Below are 21,077 nucleotides of genomic sequence, written 5' to 3' on the forward strand. Positions count from 1 at the left end.
TCACAAGGTCAGGAGTTCAAGACCAGTCTGATCAACATGGTGAAACCCCGTCTCTACTAAAAATAAAAAAATTAGTTGGGTGTGGTGGCACCCACCTGTAGTAATCCCAGCTACTTAGGAGGCTGTGGCAGGAGAATCACTTGAACCCAGGAGGCGGAGGTCCAAGTGATTGATCATACCACTGCACTTCAGCCTAGGCAACAGAGCAAGCAAGACTCCATCTCAAAAAAAAAAAAAAACAATTTGACTCAGCCTGCTGAGATCTTTGAGCCTAAGCCAGGCCCCACCCTCCCAAATCCCCACACAGGTGAACCAACATGGGAAATTTGCCATTTATAATCACAGCAATAACACCAAAGGAGAGAGATGAAGTCCAACCTGGCCATCACTTTATACTTCTGCATAAAATAGCACAATGGAGATGCTGGCTTCTGGCTTCATACCTGTGCCAAAGCAAGGCTGCTTTTTTTCCTTATTTTACTTTTTTAAGACAAGGTCTCACTCTGTCACCCAGGCTGGAGTGTGGCCATGCAATCATAGCTCACTGCAACCTTGATTTCCCAAGCTCAAGTAATTGTCTTGCCTCAGCTGGGATTACAGGCACACACCACCAGGCCTGACTTTTTATTTTTTTATTTTTTGCAGTAGAGACAAGGTCTCCCTTATGTTGCCCAGACTGGTTTCGAACTCCTGAGCTCAAGTGATCTTCCCACCTCAGCCTCCCAAAGTGCTAGGATTTCAGGTGTGAGCCACCATGCCTGGACCTTTCCTTTTTAAAAAATAAAAATGGAAATGAATAGGACCAGTCAGTGGCTAAGATGCAGCCAAAATCTCCTGTCTGGAAAGCAGGCATCTAGGTAATCTTCTTCCGCTTTGACAGGCGGTCTGAGGTCTGGGCGGGAGGCAGCGGGAGGGACAGGGTGCCCAGTTTATGATCTTCTTCACCACCGGCAGCCACAGACACCCTTCTTTTGGAGATCTTCAGCCTCATGGCTTTGGCTATCTCCATCATCCTAAGGAAGACACAGACAGAACAATCGGAGAGACTCCTCAATGTGACTGTTCAGGGAGGTGTGGCAAAAGGTAGCAGCACATTCATGCTCCAGGCCATAAAGACAGAATCCCAAAGGTTGCCAGCAGAAGCAAAGCCCCAGGCAGAGGGGCAGGCAAGGTCCCCTCACCCACTGGAAGCCATCAGACAGACAATTTCATTTTAATGCGCTGCCCTTCGAAAGATCCATGTGGGTGATGAAAAACCAGAGTATCTTAGAGCCCCATGGACAACTTTCTTTACCACCCATAACCAAATTTTTAGCAATCAGCATTGAGCACTTACTAGAATCTGACAGGTTCCAAGTACCTGTTGTCTTTTTTCAGCCTCAGTGCCTGTGGACAGCTCTCAGAACAGTCCCTCCATGGACTGGTAGGAGAGTCCAGACAGAGGTGTGTTCACTGGCTCTCCTAGACACCATCTGGGTCCCTGGATATCACATGCCCCTATATCACTGACAAAGATCAGCTGACCCCACAGTTTAGGTTGCTGGGCAGCTCTGCCCCTACTGTCTGAATCTCCTCTACAAGGTTAGAGGGAGCCTGAAAGGTCACCCCCACCAGCTCTTCCAGTCGGGTCAGAGAAGTGTAAACATGACATCCCTGCCAAACAGCTGTTCCACCTGTCCTTGAACACCTCCCCTGGGCAAGCCCTTCCATCTGATTCTGAGGAAGCTCTTCTTACTAAGTGGAAGTTGGGTTCTCCTACAACTTCCACCCTGGGCTGCACCCTCAGAACCATACAAAAACCCTCTCCCCAGTGACAGAAATTCAGAGAATGGAGGCTGCTTGGTTATTGAGGAACAGAATGTTATGGAAAGGCTCATGTCTGAAGTCCAACTGCTCCCCTCTTGGTTGTGTAACTTTGAGAAAGTCATGTACTTTTCTAAACCTGATTCTTCAACTGTTTTCTAGGGAAATCAACGAGATAATGATATAATTTAAGACTGTGCTTTGCAAATAGAAGGCACTCAGTAATGTCTAGTTGCTCATTCAGTCAATGATTGATTCACTGAAAATAGACCTCTAGTTCCAAGTTGTTCCCACATTTAAAAATCCTCAGTTCCCTTAGTGGCGCCTCGTGCTTCCCAGTGGTACCAGAAGTAAGACATCAAGGCTTCTGCAGGGAGCTCTTTATTCTGTTGTGCTCACCTTTTCTCACTGAGCTTCAAGTCCCTCTGTAACATTGTCAGGTCAATTTGGAAGTCATTTATGTGTAAGGCAAGTATGATCACATATGCAGTAATCTTCGCCTTCATAGAATCCGAAATTAAGTTCCGTAAACTAGAAAATCAGTGGCAATGAAGAAACAAAATTAAAGTCTAAGACAATTTCTCCAAAAGCAAAATAAGAACATCCAAGCATATTCCCATATGCACTCAGGAACTAAAGGAAAGGAAAAGGAATGTGGATGGCTTCTTTGCCCTCCCAAGGTTCCTGGGCCTCACACACAGTGGAGCAGTGTGCCAGTCCACATTTCCCTCTGAGGGGGAGAGAAAAAACTGGGCCTACATGCTCCCTGGGCACCACTAGCACTTCGAGCTGGTGAGGGCCCTCTGAGTCTGTCCCCGCCTGCACAGCAGAGCTGCTGGGAAAATAGTCATTCCCAAATCAACTGTGCTGATTCTTCCAAGCACACCCAGGAGCAGGAATCACATTCCATGCAGATGGCAGGAAAGCAAGCCCAGGGGCCCTGCTTATGGGTCTTTCCCCAAAGTCCCCAAGTTGGCCTGCCCTTTTATGCAATGCTGTCTTTCTGCAGAACACCAGCTCTGTGGGACATCAGGAAGGGCTCCTCAAAAGAAGTATGTGAAGTAAAACAAGTCTCTATTGTAGGACTTCCCACAGCTTCTAAGATTCCCAAAAGACAATACTTTTCCAAAAAGGACAGAGTAATATTTAGCGTTTGCTAAACTTACTGGGGCCCCAGGAGACTTCCAAATGGCAGCAGTCTCTTTAGCACTGCATATCTGTGGACGTGAAATTGAGTCCAAGTCCCTGCTCCTCACTCCCCCAACCTGCTTTCCCTTGCACAGGAAAAATCCCAGAAACCACCCCCTGACCTGCCATTGTTGTATGTCAAGCAGGTAAAGTGCTTCAGCAGTTTGGTGTTGATGATGTGGGGAATGTCAGGTCCCAGGGCATCTACAACACAAAGTTAAGTTTGATCATTTTCTCTTTTTTTTTTTTTTTTTTTGAGACGGAGTTTCGCTCTTGTTACCCAGGCTGGAGTGCAATGGCGCGATCTCGGCTCACTGCAACCTTCGCCTCCTGGGTTCAGGCAATTCTCCTGCCTCAGCCTCCTGAGTAGCTGGGATTACAGGCACGTGCCACCATGCCCAGCTAATTTTTTGTATTTTTAGTAGAGACGGGGTTTCACCATGTTGACCAGGATGGTCTCGATCTCTTGATGGTCTTGATCCACCCGCCTCGGCCTCCCAAAGTGCTGGGATTACAGATCATTTTCTCTTAAAACTCTCAGGCCACACCTCAACCATGAGCTGAGAGAAAAGGCCAACAGCTGGGCCACTGTAATGACCAGAACCAGGTGGTAAGAGAAGCAGGACCCACAAAGCAGAACAGCCATGGCAAAATGCAAACATGCTCGGTGCGCTTCTGCTGGCAGACCTCCCTGCTGCGATTATATGCGTGAGCCACAGGAGTCCCATCAGGACGCAGATTTAACATGACGTTAGAAAACAAAATTGTGCTGAAAGTTTAGAGAGACAGAGAGGGAAAGGTGGAATTGGAATGTGAAAATAAGAACTAAGTGGCCGGTTGAGGTGGCTCACACCTGTAATCCCAGCACTTAGGGAGGCCAAAGCGGACAGATCACCTGAGGTCAGGAGTTTGAGACCAGCCTGGCCAACACAGTGAAACCCCACCTCTACTAAAAATACAAAAATTAGTCAGGTATTATGGTGTGCACCTGTAATCCCAGCTACTTAGAGGCTGAGGCAGGAGAATCGCTTGAACTCGGGAGGCGGAGGTTGCAGTGAGCTGAGATTGTGACACTGTACTCCAGACTGGGCAATAGAGTGAGACTCCATCTCAAAAAAAAGAACTAAGCAAATACAGACTGGGCACGGTAGCTCATGCCTATAATCCCAGCCAGCACTGTGGGTGGCCGAGGCAGGTGGATCGCCTAAGGTCAGGAGGTCAAGACCAGCCTGGCCAACATGGAGAAATCTCGTCTCTACTAAAAAAACAAAAATTAGCTGGGTGTGGTGGTGCCCACCTGTAATTCTAGCTACTTGGGAGACTGAGGCAGGAAAACTGCTTGAACCCAGGAGATGGAGGTTGTAGTGAGCTGAGCTCATAGCACTGCACTCCAGCCTGGGTGACAGAGTGAGATCCTGTCTCAAAAAAAAAAAAACATGACTAAGCATATATAGTCACGCCCCACATTATAGTGTTTTTTTTTTTTTTTTTGTCAATGACAGACCACATATGTGACAATGGTCCCATAAGACTTTTTTAGACATAGGGTCTTGCTGTCACCGAGGCAGTGATGAAATCATAGCTCACTGTAACCTGGAACTCCTAGTCTCAAACATTCCTCCTACCTCAGCCTTCCAAAATAGCTGGGACTACAGGCATGTACCACCACACCCAGCTAATATTTTTAATTTTGTAGAGACAGTGTCTTGCTATGCTGCCCAGACTGATCTCAAACCCCTGCCCTGAAATGACTCTCTCACCTTGGCCTCTCAAAGCGCTGAGATATAGACATGAGCCACCATGCCCAGCTGGTTCCATAAAATTATAATATCATAGTTTTACTATTCCTTTTCTTAGATATATTTAGATACACAAATACCACTGTGTTACAACCGCCTATCATATTCAATAGAGTAACATGCTGTATAGGTTCGCAGCCTAGGAGCAACAGAATATAGCATATAGCCTAGGTGTATAGTAGGCTATACCATCTAGGTTTATGTAAATATACTCTATGATGTTTGTACAATGATAACATTTCCTAAGGATACATTTCTCAGAACATAGCCCCATCCTTAAGCAACACATAACTACACTGAAAAACAACAGTATAGACTACTGGATGCCCAGTTACAGTAACAACAACTAAACACACCCTGTTCCTAAAACCACAGACATCTCCTCCTGAGTTTCCAACTTTGGGTAGGTATGAATGTGTGACCCACAAAGAGTCCTAGCTACAAGTGACACTGGGTTACCATCAGACTGACTCTAGTTAGAAATAAGCCAACGCAACACAAACCTGCCACAAGCCTTCGAGATACATGTGTATCTCATATACATATATATATATAAGCGCTCTCTCTACACACACACACACACACTCACACACTCTCTCTCTCTCTCTCTGGCTGATGTTTGTTCTAATAGTCCCTTAAAGTTTTCATTTGATTTAACCTGGATACTCTACTTTGCCTAATGAAGAATAGAAGTAGCAAATGTCAGCTCTGGAAGGGCCCTGAACTATCATATAATCCATCGTGCCCCAATTTTCAGATAAGAAAATGGGAGATCCAGATAGAAAAACAGGCCTGGCAAGTCCCCTTGACATGTCAGCAGTACTGGCAGGAATCTCACAGTTGATGGACTTGGACAGACATATCCATTTTCTTCTCTCATTAGAACTCACCTAAGAATTATAGACAAATAATAGACTGGAAACAATTAGAATAAAATGTTTATCATAGACTTACTTTTCCGCTTCACTACCCTCTGAGCTCGAAATTTGATGAGGGTATCCAAAAACCATATGCATCGGGCCTGGCGGTCGCGACTCTCCACATTTGATGGCAAAGACTTCAGTGCGTCTATGACAAACGTGCAATGGCTAAAACAAGGATAAGAAAGGGATGCCTGTGTCAGGGTAAGATGTGCTGTCAGGAACTATTTCCCTCTTACAATGAGAATAGCAGGCACCTCTCACCCCTGACACACTCGACACCTGATGAAAGCCTGGGCAACAAGGCAAGATCCCAGCTCCACAAAAAATTGCCAGCATTGGTGGCACACGCCTGTGGTCCCAGCTACTCGGGAGGCTGAGGCAGAAGGATCACTTGAGCCTGGGAGGTCAAGGCTCCAGTGCACTGTGTTGGCGCCACTGTACTCCAGTCTAGGTGACAGAGCAAGACCCTGTCTCAAAAAAAAAAAAAACAAACAAAAGCAGCTGATGAAGGACCAGCACACTCAACATGCCTTATAACAGGAGGAACACAGTTTAGAGCAAGGATCGATAAAGGGCTAGACAGTAAATATTTTAGGCTTTGGAAGCCACACAACCTCTGCTGCAACTACTTGACTCTGCCATTGTAGCGCAAAAGCAGCCACAGATATTACTTAAGTAAATGAACAGGGCTGTGCTCCAATAAAACTTTATTTATACGTTACTTATTCACAGGCAGCAGGCTAGACTTGGCATGTGGGCCATAGTTTGCTGACTTCTGTTTTCACAGTCAGGAGCATAGAGTCTGCAGGCAGCCTTCCTGGGTTTCAATCCTTTCTCTGCCATTTAATGGCTTGGACAAGTTTCTTGACATCTAGTGCCCTGGTTTCTCCACCTATAAATTGGGGCCAGTGATAGTACAGGTACTCTCCTCCTAAGGATTTTTTTCTGGATGAAAAGAGACAATGCCAGTAAAGCACTTAGAACAGTGCTTGGCACAAATGGAAGGGTTCAGTCAATGCTCACCATTATTTTCATGCAGTTCTACTGCTAGCAAGACCCTGGACTCAGAGATAAAAAGGCTCTTCAAGATCATCTCATAGCTACCTCATTTTACAGATGGAAAAACTGAGGCTTCAAGAGGGAAGATTAGGGCAGAGCTCGAGGACTGTTTTCAGACATCCAGCTCAGAGCTCATTCCTGCACCTGCCCCGAGTTACAATCACATTAAGACAACTACGAACTAGTAATGAGCTCTTCTTTGGAAATAAATCTTTGAAGCAAAAAAAAAAATGTAATAATAATAATTCCAAGGCACTGGACTTCACTGACCAGTAAAATTTTAAAACAAAAATTGGAGAAACAAACCTCAGATTGACAATTCTTCATCAAAATGAAATTATTAAAAGAAAAAACTCAAAAGCAGAAAAACTCACCGTCATCATAAAAGAAGCTGTTTTAATGCGAAAAGAGGATGAAGGAAATAACCTCTGAATTATTGAAAATATACACTACTTTAAATACATAAATTTAACGTTAGAAAAGCCTGCCTAGCATATCCTCACAGAGAAACCATCACTTTGGCCAGCACTCATTCCCAGGCCAGCATTTGGGCCCTACCAGTGACAATCAGCATCAGCATGACACTGGTTGACACAGCAGCTCTGGTTCCCAACCCCGGAGTAGAAGGCCTCACCGACTTCTGCCCTGTCGCAGGTCCCAAGCACTCAGAGACCAACCCTCTCCCTTGTTGTGACCCACAGCTCCTGGAAGCCCAAACATTCAAGAAAACACTGGCTTATTCATGTTCAAATGCTGACCAGACACACCTGCTCACTGACTGACACCCAAAGGACCTGCTCAGTGTCTGACTACTGTTGTGTCCCAACAGCACTCCCTGGAGCCCCCATCTGCCCAAGTCGGGGTACCTGTTCTCCTCAATCATCTTCAGTATTTCTTCTGATGTGACGTTCCTGAAAGCTTCAGATGGACTCTGAAGAGCTTCATACTCCACAGGGGAAAGAACTAGTTACAGGTCAAGAATATAATCCAACCAAAAGAGAAACATCCAACTAGCCTGATCATCTCTTTCACAGACAGGGAAACTGAGGCTCAGAGAGGCAATCACACAGGGCAGATCACGTAAGGGCAGAGCTCGGTGACTCAGTTCTCAGACTCCCAGCCCAGAGCCCATTCCCTGCCCAGCCTTTTCTGCCTTTTCTAATCACAAAGCCACTGCAGGCCTTTTCCTTCCTACTGGACCCATAGAGTGGTGAAATTCTAGGCTCCAACCCTTCCTCTTACAAAACTGGTCTGCCCTAGACTTTGGGCATTTAGCTGGTTCAAAAGTTGTATTTTGACTATCCATGTAGAGTGACCCCCACAGGTCTGAGCTGTGGGCATTTGGCATTTTGCTGAGGAATGGATTTGAATCCCAGGGGGCTGGTCCCTTAGTGAAGCCGAGTTGACCTCCTGGCAAGAGCACTGGGCAACTGCAAAGGTTTGGATGGAGTTCTTGTGAATGTCACAAGAACACAGACACCCTCAGAGAACCTGACTGTGCACTCACGTGCAAACATCCCAACTTGTGAAATAAGGCAGCTCTTCTACTGCAAGGATACGATCTTCAAATTTATACACATCTTCAGGCTTGGCTGCATCATCATAGCAGGGAGGAAGGTAGAGGGAGTCATCTTGCAAGTCATTTTGGATAGCATCACTGACCAGAGCTTTTCAATAAAGAAACAATCCATGTATCACCCTGTTTGCTTCAGGTTCGCCAACATTCCTTTCAGTCTATGCATCTGAGACCACAAATGATCTGGAAACCCCGAGTCTCAATGCATCTGGCAAAGTGACCTGGCCTCCCCATCAGGCTGACTGCTTCAGGACTGCCATCTTCACTCATGAACAAACACGAGCTAGGCACTGGAGAAGGTGGAGGTGGCAAAGTTTTCCTCAAGTAACTTACAATAGAGTTGGGAGAGACAGCTGTGCTAACAAGCATTTACAATACAAAATGAAAAAGTGAAGGGCATCCAAAATAGCCTTTAATGGCTTAACTTCTAATATATTTTGCCACACATTGTAGGTGAAAATAACCTTTCAGAATATAACACTAACTGCCCTACAAGAATAACTATGTGGCTAGGTGTGGTGTCTCACACCTGTAATCCCAACACTTTGGGAGGCCATGGCGGGAGGAGGGCTTGAGTCCAAGAGTTTGAGACCAGCCCGGGCAACATGGCAAGACCCTGTCTCTCCAAAAGACGCCTGTGGTGCCAGCCACTGGGAGGCTGAAGCAGGAGGATCACTTGAGCCCAGGAGTTTATGGCTGCAGTGAGCCATGTCTGTACCACTCCACTCCAGTCTGGGTGATACAGCGAGATCCCATCTCCAATACATACATACATACATACATACATACATACATACATACATTTGTAAACATGTTGAAATTTATATAATCATAGGGTATGGAAAGATTTTCCAAAAATTACTAGAATTCCATTCTTAATAGAAAAACTGCCCTGCCCACAGTAACAGTGGTATGTGCCTATAATCCTAGTGACCTGGAAGGCTGAGGCGGGAGGACTGCTTGAAGCCAAGAGTTCAAGATCAGCCTGGGCAACATAGCAAGACCTCATCTCTGAAAACAGTAAAAAGAAAGCTGCTCTTATATAAACTTGCTCTTACGTTCTTATAACGTATTTGAACAATAAATACTTTTTTTTTTTCTGAGATGGAGTTTCGTTCTCGTTGCCCAGGCTGGAGTGCAATGACGAGATCTCAGCTCACAGCAAGCTCTGCCTCCCAGATTCAAGCAATTCTCCTGCCTCAGCTTCCCGAGTAGCTGGGATTACAGGCATGTGCCACCACGCCCAGCTAATTTTGTATTTTTAGTAGAGACGAGGTTTCTCCATGTTGATCGGGCTGATCTCAAACTCCTGACCTCAGATTATCTGCCCGCCTCAGCCTCCCAAAGTGTTGGGATTACAGGCATGAGCCGAAAATTAAAATTTAATTGTATTTTAATTTTAAAATTTATTTAAAATTAAATGTTAATTTTAAAATAAATTTTAAAATACAATTAAATACTCCAGCTGCTGAATACCTGAAAAAGAGCCACCAATCCCAAAGTGAAATGCCACCTCTGGAGGCTCATTTCCATCAACACATCAGCCTTTTTGACCAAAGCTTCCCTACAACTTACAAGGAGAGACCTGAGGCCTTCTCCCTCCTCTGTGCCCTGCAGGCCGTAACCCCAGCACCATGACCAAGGCACACACATACCCATCCCGTGCCTGTCCCTGTGCTTGACTGTGCGATCACTAGAAGACAAGGCCATGTCGGATGTTTCTTACTACTTCCAGAGCCTGTCTCTGAGAAGGCCTTCAGCAAGAGGCAGAAAGGAATCCAGCCCTAGCTCCCAGTATTCCATCTGTGGGTGGGTAAAAGATCTCAAGAGAAGAGAAAGCTGTCATTATGGGCAGACTCTTACCCCAAGTTCCAAATGCTTACCAGTCACACCCTTTGTATCAATGATAGTCTCTGCAGCTTTAGCCACTGCACGATTCAAAGAATCACCACCAACTTTGTTCATTCTCCTGGCGTTCAGAGCTCGTTTCTGTTTGGTGGTACCAAAGGCTTCAATACAAGAATCCATCTGTGTAAGAGATAAACCTGGTTATCGGAGACAAGACAGGCAGACACTGCTCCTCCTAGCTGTGTCACTATGGGGACACTCTCAGCATCCTGAAGCCATCACTACCTCACCTGTGAATAAGGCTGAATCATACCTATTTACCTCATAGGATTGCTGTAAGCACCAAATGATATTAACAGACTGACCAATCAACAACATCTCCATCAGTAAAATAAAAAAACTTGACTAGAATTAGGGCTGGTAAATCTGTAGCACACAGCTTACCATTCTCCCATCCTACACCCGTAACAGACAGGGCTAAGAGGTCACTGACTCCTTCCCTCTGAGCCAAAAGGTAGCCTCACACCCCTTCTCAATACAGTGCTCCAGAGAGCACCAGAGATTCAATCGATTTGCCATCTTGGGGTGAGATGACCTTTGCAGGGACCTTCTACACTGAAAATCCTAAAGTTTACTTTGTTTTAACATGAAAGTTTTCAGGCTACAACCAATATATTCTAAAACTTGGACAAAATCCTAAAAATAAGCATCATGCTACACCTGTATCAGCCCGGAGAACCAACACCAAACACTGGCATAGAGCTGTGTGCCCCAGATGGGAGAGGGGCTGTTCTCTGTGGGACGAAGGAGGCTTCTGCAGGTACAAACTAACTGTCCAGAGAAACAGACTGAATGAGCTGGGAGCAGCCAGGCAGACCCCTGAGTTCAATAAGCTCATTTTAATGATGGAAAAACCAAGGTATAGAAGGAACTTGCTTAAGGTCCCACATCTTCATTTTCTCACACTCACCTTTTCTCTGTAAGTTTTGGTCTGACTCTCTTGTACCAGTTCACTCTCAACTGATTCATCTATCAAAACACACAAAAACAGACAGAAAGAAAAGTCAAGTGGAAGGCTTACAAATAGTAATAGTGTTTAATATTCATTTGTCTATCTAAGAATAATAGATTTTTTTACTATAGGACTTCCCTGAGCCTAACATGAGTGTATACTGTGAATATTTAACATGTAGCTTTAGTATACAATTAAAGAACTTGGAGAATAAATGAGAGAGTCAAATGAAGGGGTCATCCGGCCCAACCTCTTCATTTTAGAAATGACTCGCCCCAGGTCAGTTCAGCAGGTGGTGGTCGACAGGATTAGAAAACAAGTCCTTGGCTCTTCTGAAGAAATAATTTTGCTTTATTGGTGAAGGACCTAAAAGCAGGCATGAACATGAGGTATGTGGTATTTATACGATGCCCTCTAATCATCTACAAATTACTCAAATAAGGGGCAGTAGAACCTAGTAGACAACAGCACAAGCTCTCGAGTGGCCTTGCCTGTTATCTCAGACATCACCTATGACAAGGTCATCTAACCTCTGTGCCAGTTTCATCATTGGTTAAAAAGAAAAACAATAGTACTTACTCCAGAAGGTTGCTGTGCACATCAAAAGTGCTTAGAACACTGACTAGCACATAATAAGGACTTAAGATAAATGTTATCTGTGTGTGTGTACCAGCTAGAATAAACTCCTATTTACAAACTTCTTACATATAAAAACAAAATCTGTTTAATCAACATGTTAAATTACAATTTTCCTTGTCTCCTTGGATTTTATAAGAACAATTGGAGGATGACTTAAATATAGTTATATATGTTTGCAAAGCAGGGGGACCCCTAGGAAATTCACAGATGGGTGTCAGGACTCAAGAGCCGTTTAAAATTATGTGTAAAATTTGGCCAGGCACAGTGGCTCACACCTGTAAACCCAGCACTTTGGGAGGCTGAGGTGGGTGAATCACTTGAGGCCAGGAGTTCAAGACCAGCCTGGCCAACATGGTGAAACCCCATTTCTACTAAAAATATAAAAATTAGCCGGGCATGGTAGCGCGCACCTACGACCCCAGCTACTCAGGAGGCTGAGGCAGGAGAATTTCTTGAATCTGGGAGGCGGAGGCTTCTGTGAACCCAGATGGCACCACTGCATTCCAGCCTGGGTGACAAAGTAAAACTCGGTCTCAAAAAAAAAAAAAAAAAAGAAAAGATTAGGTGTAAAATTCCATATTAAAAAAAATCCCATATATATATTTGTGTGTTATGTATGTTTGTCAGAAGTAGGTCCAGGTCTTCATCAGATTCTCAAAAGGGGTGGAAGCACTGTTTTGAGAGAATAAAGCTGGAAGTAATGCTTCTGAGGTATCAGGCAGATTCACAATGATCCCAGTGATTCTTATCTACTACCCTATCCTGCCACGGTTCTCAATATTTAAGGGCATCGCTAAGGATTCAAGTTCTGAGATTTAAGGAACAAAAGCTCCTTAAGTGTGACCCTCTTATTTATTATTTTGGAAGGTCTCACTCTAGCCCTGAGCATTCTAAGATGACAAAGCAGAGAAGTAATGTAAATTCTTCCACTAGATTAGGGAAATAGATCTTCCCCAAATTAGTGAGGAGACTTGTCCTCAACATGAAAGTTACTATACAACCTAATAAGCAATTTTTTGTCTACCAGAAATTCTAAAACCTCTTTATCCTAACTATAACGGTTAAGAATTAAGAAAGGTCTTTGATGGAAAAGATTTTATATCAGATATGTCCTTTAATATTCTGCTCTGATCATTGCACAGCTTGCTTTTATGAACCTCCCACCTCAAGTCTCTAAACACCATAGGGACAGGATCTGTGTCTTGCTTACTGCCATATCCACAGCCTCACACCTGGTGCAGGAGATCATCAATAAGTGCATGCTGAATACAAACCTCCAGGCCAGGCTCAGTGGCTCATGCCTGTTATCCCAGCACTTTGGGAGGCTGAGGCAGGTGGATCACCTGAGGTCAAGAGTTTGAGACTAGCCTGGCCAACATGGTGAAACCCCGTCTCTACTAAAAATATAAAAATTAGCCGAGTGTGGTGGTGTGCGCCTGTAGTCTCAGCTACTTGGGAGGCTGAGGCAGGAGAATTGCTTGAACTTGGGAGGTGGAGGTTGCAGTGAGCCGAGATCGTGCCACTGTACTCCAGCCTGGGCGACAGAGTGGGACTCCAACTCAAAAAAAAAACAAACAAAACAAAACACGATATATATATAACCATTTTCTCAACACAGACAAAGCAGAGAAAAAAGAATAAAATAAATAAATGAAAATAACTACAAAATGTGTTTTATAAATCTAAAACTCAAGCCAATTAATCCAGCAAACCCAAACTATGCAGTGTTTCTGTCAGCTTTCGTGACTGGGACCTACCTGAAAACAGTGGCTGCATGTTGAACAATTCAGCATCATATACTTCCATTTGGCCAGAGGTCTTGTTCAAAATTCCCACAAAGTGCCTGAATAAAGAAGGAATAATACCAGTAACAATGGATTATTCAAAAATATTATTTGTACAGCTTCCTTTTTCCTTATTTTTTTTGAGACGGAGTTTCGCTCTTGTTGCCCGAGCTGGAGTGCAATGGCACGATCCTGGCGCCCAGCAACCTTTGTCACCGGGTTTAAGTGATTCTCCTGCCCCAGCCTCCTGAATAGCTGGGATTACAGGCATGCACCACCAGGCCCAGCTAATTTTGTGTTTTTAGTAGAGATGGGGTTTCTCCGTGTTGGTCAGGCTGGTCTCGAACTCCTGACCTCAGGTGATCCATGTGCCTCGGCCTCCCAAAGTGCTGGGATTACTGGCATGAGCCATCACACCTGGTCTTTTTTTTTTGAGACAGAGCAAGACTCTGAGCTGAGATCGTGCCACTGCACTCCAGCCTGGGAGACAGAGGCTCTGTCTCCCAAGCTGGAGTGCAGTGGCACGATCTCAGCTCACTGCAACCTCCACCTCCCAGAGCAATTCTCCTGTCTCAGCCTCCCAAGTAGCTGGGATTACAGGCGCACACCACCATGCCTGGCTAATTTTTGTATTTTTAGTAGAGATGGGGTTTCACTATGTTGGCCAGGCTGGTCTCGAACTCCTGACCTCAGGTCATCTGCCTCCCTCAGCCTCCCAAAGTGCTGGGATTACAACAGATGTGAGCCACTGCGCCTGGCCCTTTTCCTGTTTAAAAGTTTTCAACCTTCTCTCTGCCCGCACACCTGAGGAATGTATCACCTACTCATGGGTAACAATAATCTCCCCTTCCCTCTACCCCAAAGCAATTCTCTGCAGGGAGAGGGAAAAGGAAAGGATGGGATGGGATGGGGGGACATGAGGTAGTTCTGGAAAAAAAAAAAAAGCTACCAGGTGATTCTGGTAGTTAATCACATTTGGGCTCGCTGCTGTACTATAATGAAAAACTCTTTTGGGGTGTAGGAATCTAGAATTACACTAGAATTTATGGCACACCAGTTTTACGGTGGCAAAACCAAGTAAATGGGGAGGAGATCAATCAGAACTAGAGCATCTTTGAGAGGGGAGAGTGCAGGTTAATAGTTCAGAGATCTATACACCAATCTGACCTCTACTGGAGTATGGTCTAGAAAGGCTCTGAAAGGGCTTGGTTTGTGCTTCATTGTTGGGTACCATCACGGGGTCCTGTCTTCATCATGCCAGCCCCCGAGAGTTACACAGTTCTGGCTGGACAATCTTCACTGTACAGAGAACACTAGGGGATAGTGATGGGCAGAGTTGCCCAGCCACTCAGTCAATCAGCAGCACAGCTGGACAGGAATCCCAGGCTCCTCTTTCTCAGCCCAGACCCTTCAACGCTACCAAATTCTTTACCTGTCATTAGTTCCCAGTTAAACTTCACACAAGCTTTGACCTAGTCACACATTCCAAATTAATGGAGAGAGCTGCCTTTTGGAATAAGACCCCTATAAATAAACAAGGTTACAAATGAATGAGGTTTTTAGGAAATTTAAGTTCTCTTTTCTTTATAGTAATGTCTATAGGCTGAGAGGGGAAGGCTCTGGGTCTACGAAGAACACAGGGATCATCTTGTAAACTTCTCTAGATTTCTCCTGCTGCCCCTAAAACATACTGGAAACAGCAGTGCCAATGCTGCCACCACTCCCATCCCCGTCACCCTTCCCACTGTCCCTTCCCCTGCCATTACCTGCACAAAGTGTTGCATTTGAGGGCTCCAGTCCCAAAATTGTTTCCCACATAGGAAAGCCTATCTGTTTCAGCTGCCTAAAATGCAGAGAGGGGAAACTCCATTTACAACTAATGTTGAAAGGTATTAAGCATCATCTCTCTTTTCTACATTTGCTGAAGCTTTAGAATCCAGACCCGCAACGGATTAGAACTAGTTCATCTCTGGCAGATGATCCAGCCCCACTATCTCTAAGGGAATAGGGGGTGTCCCTGGAGGGAAAGCAAGATGACTTTTGAAAGAGAAGCCTCAGATATTGCTAGCTTCTAAATGGTATGAAAAGTTCTTGGGGGAATTCTACCACAGGACTTGAGAGAGAGGCCCTGGGCTTCTAGCACTTACAGGTATGCAACAAAGTGATTCTGTTGGCAATGTCTCTTTGGCCCAAAGTCCAAGCCCTTTTTGATCTTCTTTGCCCATCTCTCCCATGACTATTCTTTATATACACTCAAGACCATGGCTGACTCACTTCCCAATCATAAGCAAGCTTTCCTGCTTCTCTGCATTTGTCCTCACTATCCTTTCCACTTGGAACATCAAACCTTGACTGCCAAACTCTCATTCCATCCTTCGAGGCTCAGCTCCAACACGCTCTCCCCAAGGAAGGCCTGGCAGAGACCTCTCCTCCCACTGAGCTCACTCTGCCCTGTACTCTTCCCATGTGGCCTCAGAGCTTTGTGTAAAAGTGTCCCTCACAGCCAGTTCTCATCTCTCTAGAGCTGAGCTTCTCAATCCAGGGAAATCCACTCTGGTGCTACTGGCATCTAGTGGGTAGAGACCAGGGATGCTGTCCCCACAACGAACAATTATGGGCCCAAAATGTCAATAGTCCTGAGGTTGAGAAACCCTGCTCTAGAGTATGAACTTTCTCCGAGTGGGGCCAGGCCTGATTTGGCTGTTTCCCTAGAAGCTTGCAGCACAGGGAACAGAGGGGGTTCCATAAATGCTTGTTGAAAGAACAAATGAACGAAAGATGGAGTCTGTCCCTACATCCCAAGTTGCCGGGCAGCAGAGTTCTTCAAAGGTCCTTTTGCTATTCCTTTTTTCCTCCCCTCACTCCTTCCCACATCCACACACTCCCAGGGTGGAGGCACCTGGCAACTAATGCACTTACCAGGATCCGTTGATTCCTCTTCCTGGGGTTGGTGGAATCTTTGTTCTCATACAACGTAAAGCGCATGTTGCCTGGACTCTGCAGCTTCCCGTTGGAGAACTGGACTGTAACAGTGTAGCCCAAGAATGAGATGAGAGCAGAAAGACACATAATGTATGACGGGACTAGACTGTCACTGGGAGGAAGGGAGTGTCGGAATGGGGATGGCAAGGAAGCTTGGGTCCTGACCCCAAGGAGGAGATCCGGGCCAGCTGAGAAGAGGGAATAGGGAGGTGTGAGAACCCTGGTGGGGGCTGTGACAAGAGGGAATGTCTGGGCGAAGGAGCCTGGCAGCAAAGGCCTGGTCCACACCTAAAGTGACAGAAAGAACCCCTGCCCAGTGAAGAGAGGGAAATGGGGGAGGTGTGAGACCTGGTGGGTGAGGGGACAACAGGGTCCTGGACACAGCCCTGGAGAGCGAGTGCCTGGGATGTTCCTATCCAGGTGGGAGGTAGTGACAGAAAGACGGCGGTTTCAGAGGGGAGCCCTGACCGAGCCCAAGAGAGTGGTGAAGACTAGAGGGGTCCTGGACCCGTTGGGAGGGACCTAATGGAGGGCGAGAGGGCAGCTGAGGCACCGAGACGGAAGGGGAGAGGGTAGACGGAAGGGGAGAGGGTTAGAGGAGCTCTGCTCCAGCTCCGCTGTCTTTACCCAGTACAGCTCTCTGGCTCCCAGCAGGCGCCCCACAATACAGCCACTTCGCACTCGGCAACACCTCTGCCGCCATCTCGACTGTCTGGCCTCCAAGCACAGGAGTTAAGATAGCAGCAGCCACAAGAGCTCGTTTAAACACGCGGGAAGTCCCGGCCGCGCGGTTAGCGGAAAAGGCGTGGCTCCGCCGGGCACCGCCCAAGGTGCGCGAGCCACGTGGCCCCGCCCGCCGCGTGGAGAGGCGCAGTTTCCGCCTACACGATGCCACACCCCCCGCACGGCCGCCGAGGCGCAGCACCTGATTGGCTCAGCGCTCGCCGCCACTCTGGGTTTTGTAGTTCCAGAGGCCGAGGCGCCAAAGGGTCCTGCGGCTTCAGTCTAAGCTTCCTGTGGGCTTTCATCCCGCTCAGCACCGTCTAGAGAGAGAATCGTCTCTCTGACTCTCCTACCGTGACAAACACATCTTCCCAAAACCTGAAAGACCAAGTTCAAATTTAGAATTCTCTGATCCGAACTGTTTGAGCCCCAACTAAATGTGGCAGCTGGCGAAGAACCCTCTGGAGAGCCTCCCACCTACACAAGAGGACATCCAGCTCTAGGTACAAGCTTTGTCCACTGTAGGGCTGTTGGGCCCCACAGGGTCATGGGGTGTCCCTTAGGCTGTGCTGAAGTGCAGGATCCAAGAAGTAAAGAGACAGGACACTGAAGAACTGGTGAAGAGCATCTGGACTCAGGGGACCATGCCACGTATGAGCGGAGACAGGAGAGGGCCGGAACGTTTAGAAGCATCTGTATTTAGTAGGTACAAGCAGGGGGAAGGGTTGTAAGTTAGGTCATCATCTATAGGCTTAGTGACAGGGCATACATAATCACGTGAGTCACAAGCGAGGGGGCCACCCCATTATGTCATCTGGGCAGAGAGGTAGGCCGTGTGCAGTAGTAGAGGGTCATGTACAGAAAAGGGGTCCACCCCCATTAGGTCACCGAGGCAAGGAGGTGGGCTGTGTGCAACAGGTGTTGTGGCAGCACTTCTTATCTGGGGGCTGGAGAGTCAAAGGATTTCTAATAGAAAGATAATGTAAGCCAATGCAGTGGGAGCTGACAGACTTGTGCTCTTCTCTTAAGATATTTATGGGAGGCTGATTTGAGCTAACGCAGAAGCGAGAAAAGGCTGACAGGGTGTACAGCCACTGTGACTGGTCACATCAGAGGGGTTCTTCTCCCTCGATTATTTGCAGGATCTCAGGCCTGAGGCCTACTTTCCACAGGAACTGGATGCAAGGTACTACAACTCCTTTATCAGGAGGAGAGGCTCTTGCTCCAAGCCTGCCATACAGCTTATGACCTTTCAGGCAGGGACGCCACCTGGGTCTTTGGTTCTCGTCCTGATCTGGCTGTTTTCCCGTGTACTGCTTCTGTTCTGTGACTGCTGTAGGCATTCCTCCTACTATAAACTACTATGCGGTTATATAGAAGGATTCTATAAATCAGCCCTAAATGTGTCAGTACAGCTCTGACTACGATACCTATATGATTATATAGAAAGATTATATGGAACTAAGTATGATTATATATATAAGCTAGATATAAGTAAGCAGTGAGTTATACTTCAGGCACTAATTGTGCCTGGGGTCTGCACAGTTCTCCTTCCTTGGTCCCCCTGGGGGGTGTTACCCACAGTCCACAGTCTGGCCAGCAGCTCCCTGCCATGGGCTGTGGCAGGCACACCTGTGTCCCAATCAACCCTGAGGTGAAGGAACAGAAGCCCAGCAAACCCAGAGCATTTGGGCAGGAGATTCTGAAGTGGAATAGAAGAGGGAGTCTGAGCTGATGGACGTGTCCCTTTTTCACTGCGGATTCAACCCTTCTTCTGCACAGGGAGTTTTCAGAGCAGAAAAAGGGCGAAAGCAGGGCCTTTAACATGGACCCTAGCCAAGGACCCTGCCCAAAGATGCATACCACTGAACAGCAAGAACTGGGGTTGACTCCTCTCTGTCCTCCAAATCACCTTCTTTCAAGACTCTCTTCCTTCCACACATGCTCACATCCGCCTCCAACACTCAGGACCCTAGGACTAACCCTAAAGCCTGCATGCCCCTTTGCCTGAGCACTTGTCACACTTTTCTAATTACCCAATCTCAAACTTAAAGAAACACTGCAAGAACTTTTTTTCTCTGAAACATGAGTAAGTTGTCAACCTGATATCCTTTCACCCCTGAAGACTATAGTATTTCCTACAGAAAAGGACATTCCCTAAATAACAAAACAGCCATCAGACTCGGCAAACTGCCAGGTGCAGTGGTTCACGCCTGTTATCCCAGCCACTTTGGGAGGCAGAAGCAGGTGGATCTCTTGATTCCAGGAGTTTGAGACCAGGCTGGGCGACATAACAAGACCCTGTCTCTACAAAAAATAATTAGCCAGATGTGGTGGCACACACCTATCATCCCAGCTACTCAGGAGGCTGAGGTGGGAGGATCGCTTGAAGCTGGGAGGCAGAGGCTGCAGTGAGCTGTGATGTTGCCACTGCACTCTAGCCTGGGTGCCAAAAAAAAAAAAGGGAGTTAACACTGGTACATTACTACCATATAATCCTCACATCTCATTTAAGTTCACCCATTGTCCCAATTTTTTTGTTTGTTTGTTTTTTGAGACAGGATCTCACTCTGTCACTCAGGCTGGAGTGCAGTGGCAACCAGGGCTCACTGCAGCCTTGACCTTGCAGAGTCAAGTGATCGTCTCACCACAACCTTCTGAGTAGCTGGGAATATAGATGTGCCACCACACCCAGCTTTTTTGTTTTGTTTTGTTTTAATTAAATTTTTTTTTTTTGTAGAGACTGGGTCTCACTATGTTGCCAGGGCTGGTCTCAGACTCCTGGGCTCAAGCAATCCTCCCGCTTCAGCCTCCCAAAGTTCTGGGATTATAGGTGTGAGCCATTGCAGTTGGCCCAATCATGTTTTTATAGCAAAAATGTCCTGTCAAGACATTTGGCTGAGTGCAGTGGCTCACACCTGTAATTCCAGCACTTTGGGAGGCCGAGGTGGGTGGATTACCTGAGGTCAGGAGTTTGAGACCAGCCTGGCCAACATGGTGAAACCCCATCTTAAAAAAAAAAGAAGAAGAAATGTAGGATCTCCAATCCTATCAGATCTTCTGAATCAGGATCTGCAGGTGATTCATGCGCACTTGAAGTTTAGGAAGCACTGTTGTACCAGACTGATTCCCTTTTAAGGCACATCTTTGCCAGTCAGTCAAATTCTGTGAAAGTCCTCTGGATTGACTGTTTTATATTGAGATGAAAGACTGAAGAGTATAACACCCCTACTGAAAGCAAAAACTCCAAGAATTACCACAGGCAAGAATTCCAAATTATAGAGATTGTATCCATGAAAGTAAAGTGTTGACGGTGGGGCAGCCGGGAAGGGGATCATAGTATAGCCCTGTGTTGTTTAATTATTTAACACTGATTCAAAAGACACACATATACACACTATGTACATATACATACATGCCTGTATAACTGGGATGGGGCAGGATGGAGGGAGCCCTACTTAAGCATTAACAAAAATGCAAAAGCCTCTTTTATATTCAAATCATGGATAATCACAGGCAGAATTTACCGCATATATTTGTTTGGAAATTTCGTTTGAAAATAATTCAGAGACATCTGGAGTTCTTCTCTCTTAGTATCATTTTTCAGAGAGGGAAAATGGTTTTCAAGAGGGGGAAAGGCGAGGGAGAAGAGCAAAGTCCTCCTTTCCTGGGGTAATATCTCCATCTGCTGGTGTTTCAGCATAACGCTAAGGAAGACCTGAAAAGGCAAGTCAGATTCCA

General features: G+C 46.2%; 1 protein-coding gene across 1 annotated transcript; it reads right to left on the reverse strand.

Annotated features, from left to right (window-relative positions):
- Positions 1-617: 617 nt before the first annotated feature.
- On the reverse strand, positions 618-17,416 carry POLR1E (RNA polymerase I subunit E). Its single transcript, XM_012463400.2, has 12 exons — positions 17,241-17,416; positions 16,551-16,654; positions 15,398-15,474; positions 13,605-13,690; positions 11,167-11,225; positions 10,232-10,376; positions 8,332-8,439; positions 7,639-7,735; positions 5,745-5,878; positions 3,114-3,195; positions 2,203-2,334; positions 618-1,013 (listed from the first exon to the last, which is right to left on the reverse strand). The coding sequence occupies exons 1-12, from the start codon at positions 17,314-17,316 to the stop codon at positions 854-856; spliced, it is 1,260 nt and encodes a 419-aa protein (XP_012318823.1). The 5' UTR covers positions 17,317-17,416; the 3' UTR covers positions 618-853.
- Between the last annotated feature and the right edge of the window lie 3,661 nt (positions 17,417-21,077).

Source organism: Aotus nancymaae, unplaced genomic scaffold, assembly GCF_030222135.1.
Source record: "Aotus nancymaae isolate 86718 unplaced genomic scaffold, 86718_ANA_hifiasm-v0.15.2.pri h1tg000003l, whole genome shotgun sequence".
NCBI lineage: Eukaryota > Metazoa > Chordata > Mammalia > Primates > Aotidae > Aotus > Aotus nancymaae.

Coding starts and splice junctions, on each gene's coding strand:
- POLR1E (XM_012463400.2), bottom strand. CDS start 17,316: ATGGCGGCAGAGGTGTTGCCGAGTGCGAAGTGGCTGTATTGTGGGGCG. Junction 8,440..10,231: donor TGATACAAAGGGTGTGACTG/GTAAGCATTTGG, acceptor TTTATTGAAAAG/CTCTGGTCAGTGATGCTATC. Junction 3,196..5,744: donor GAGGGTAGTGAAGCGGAAAA/GTAAGTCTATGA, acceptor TTTGTGTTGTAG/ATGCCCTGGGACCTGACATT.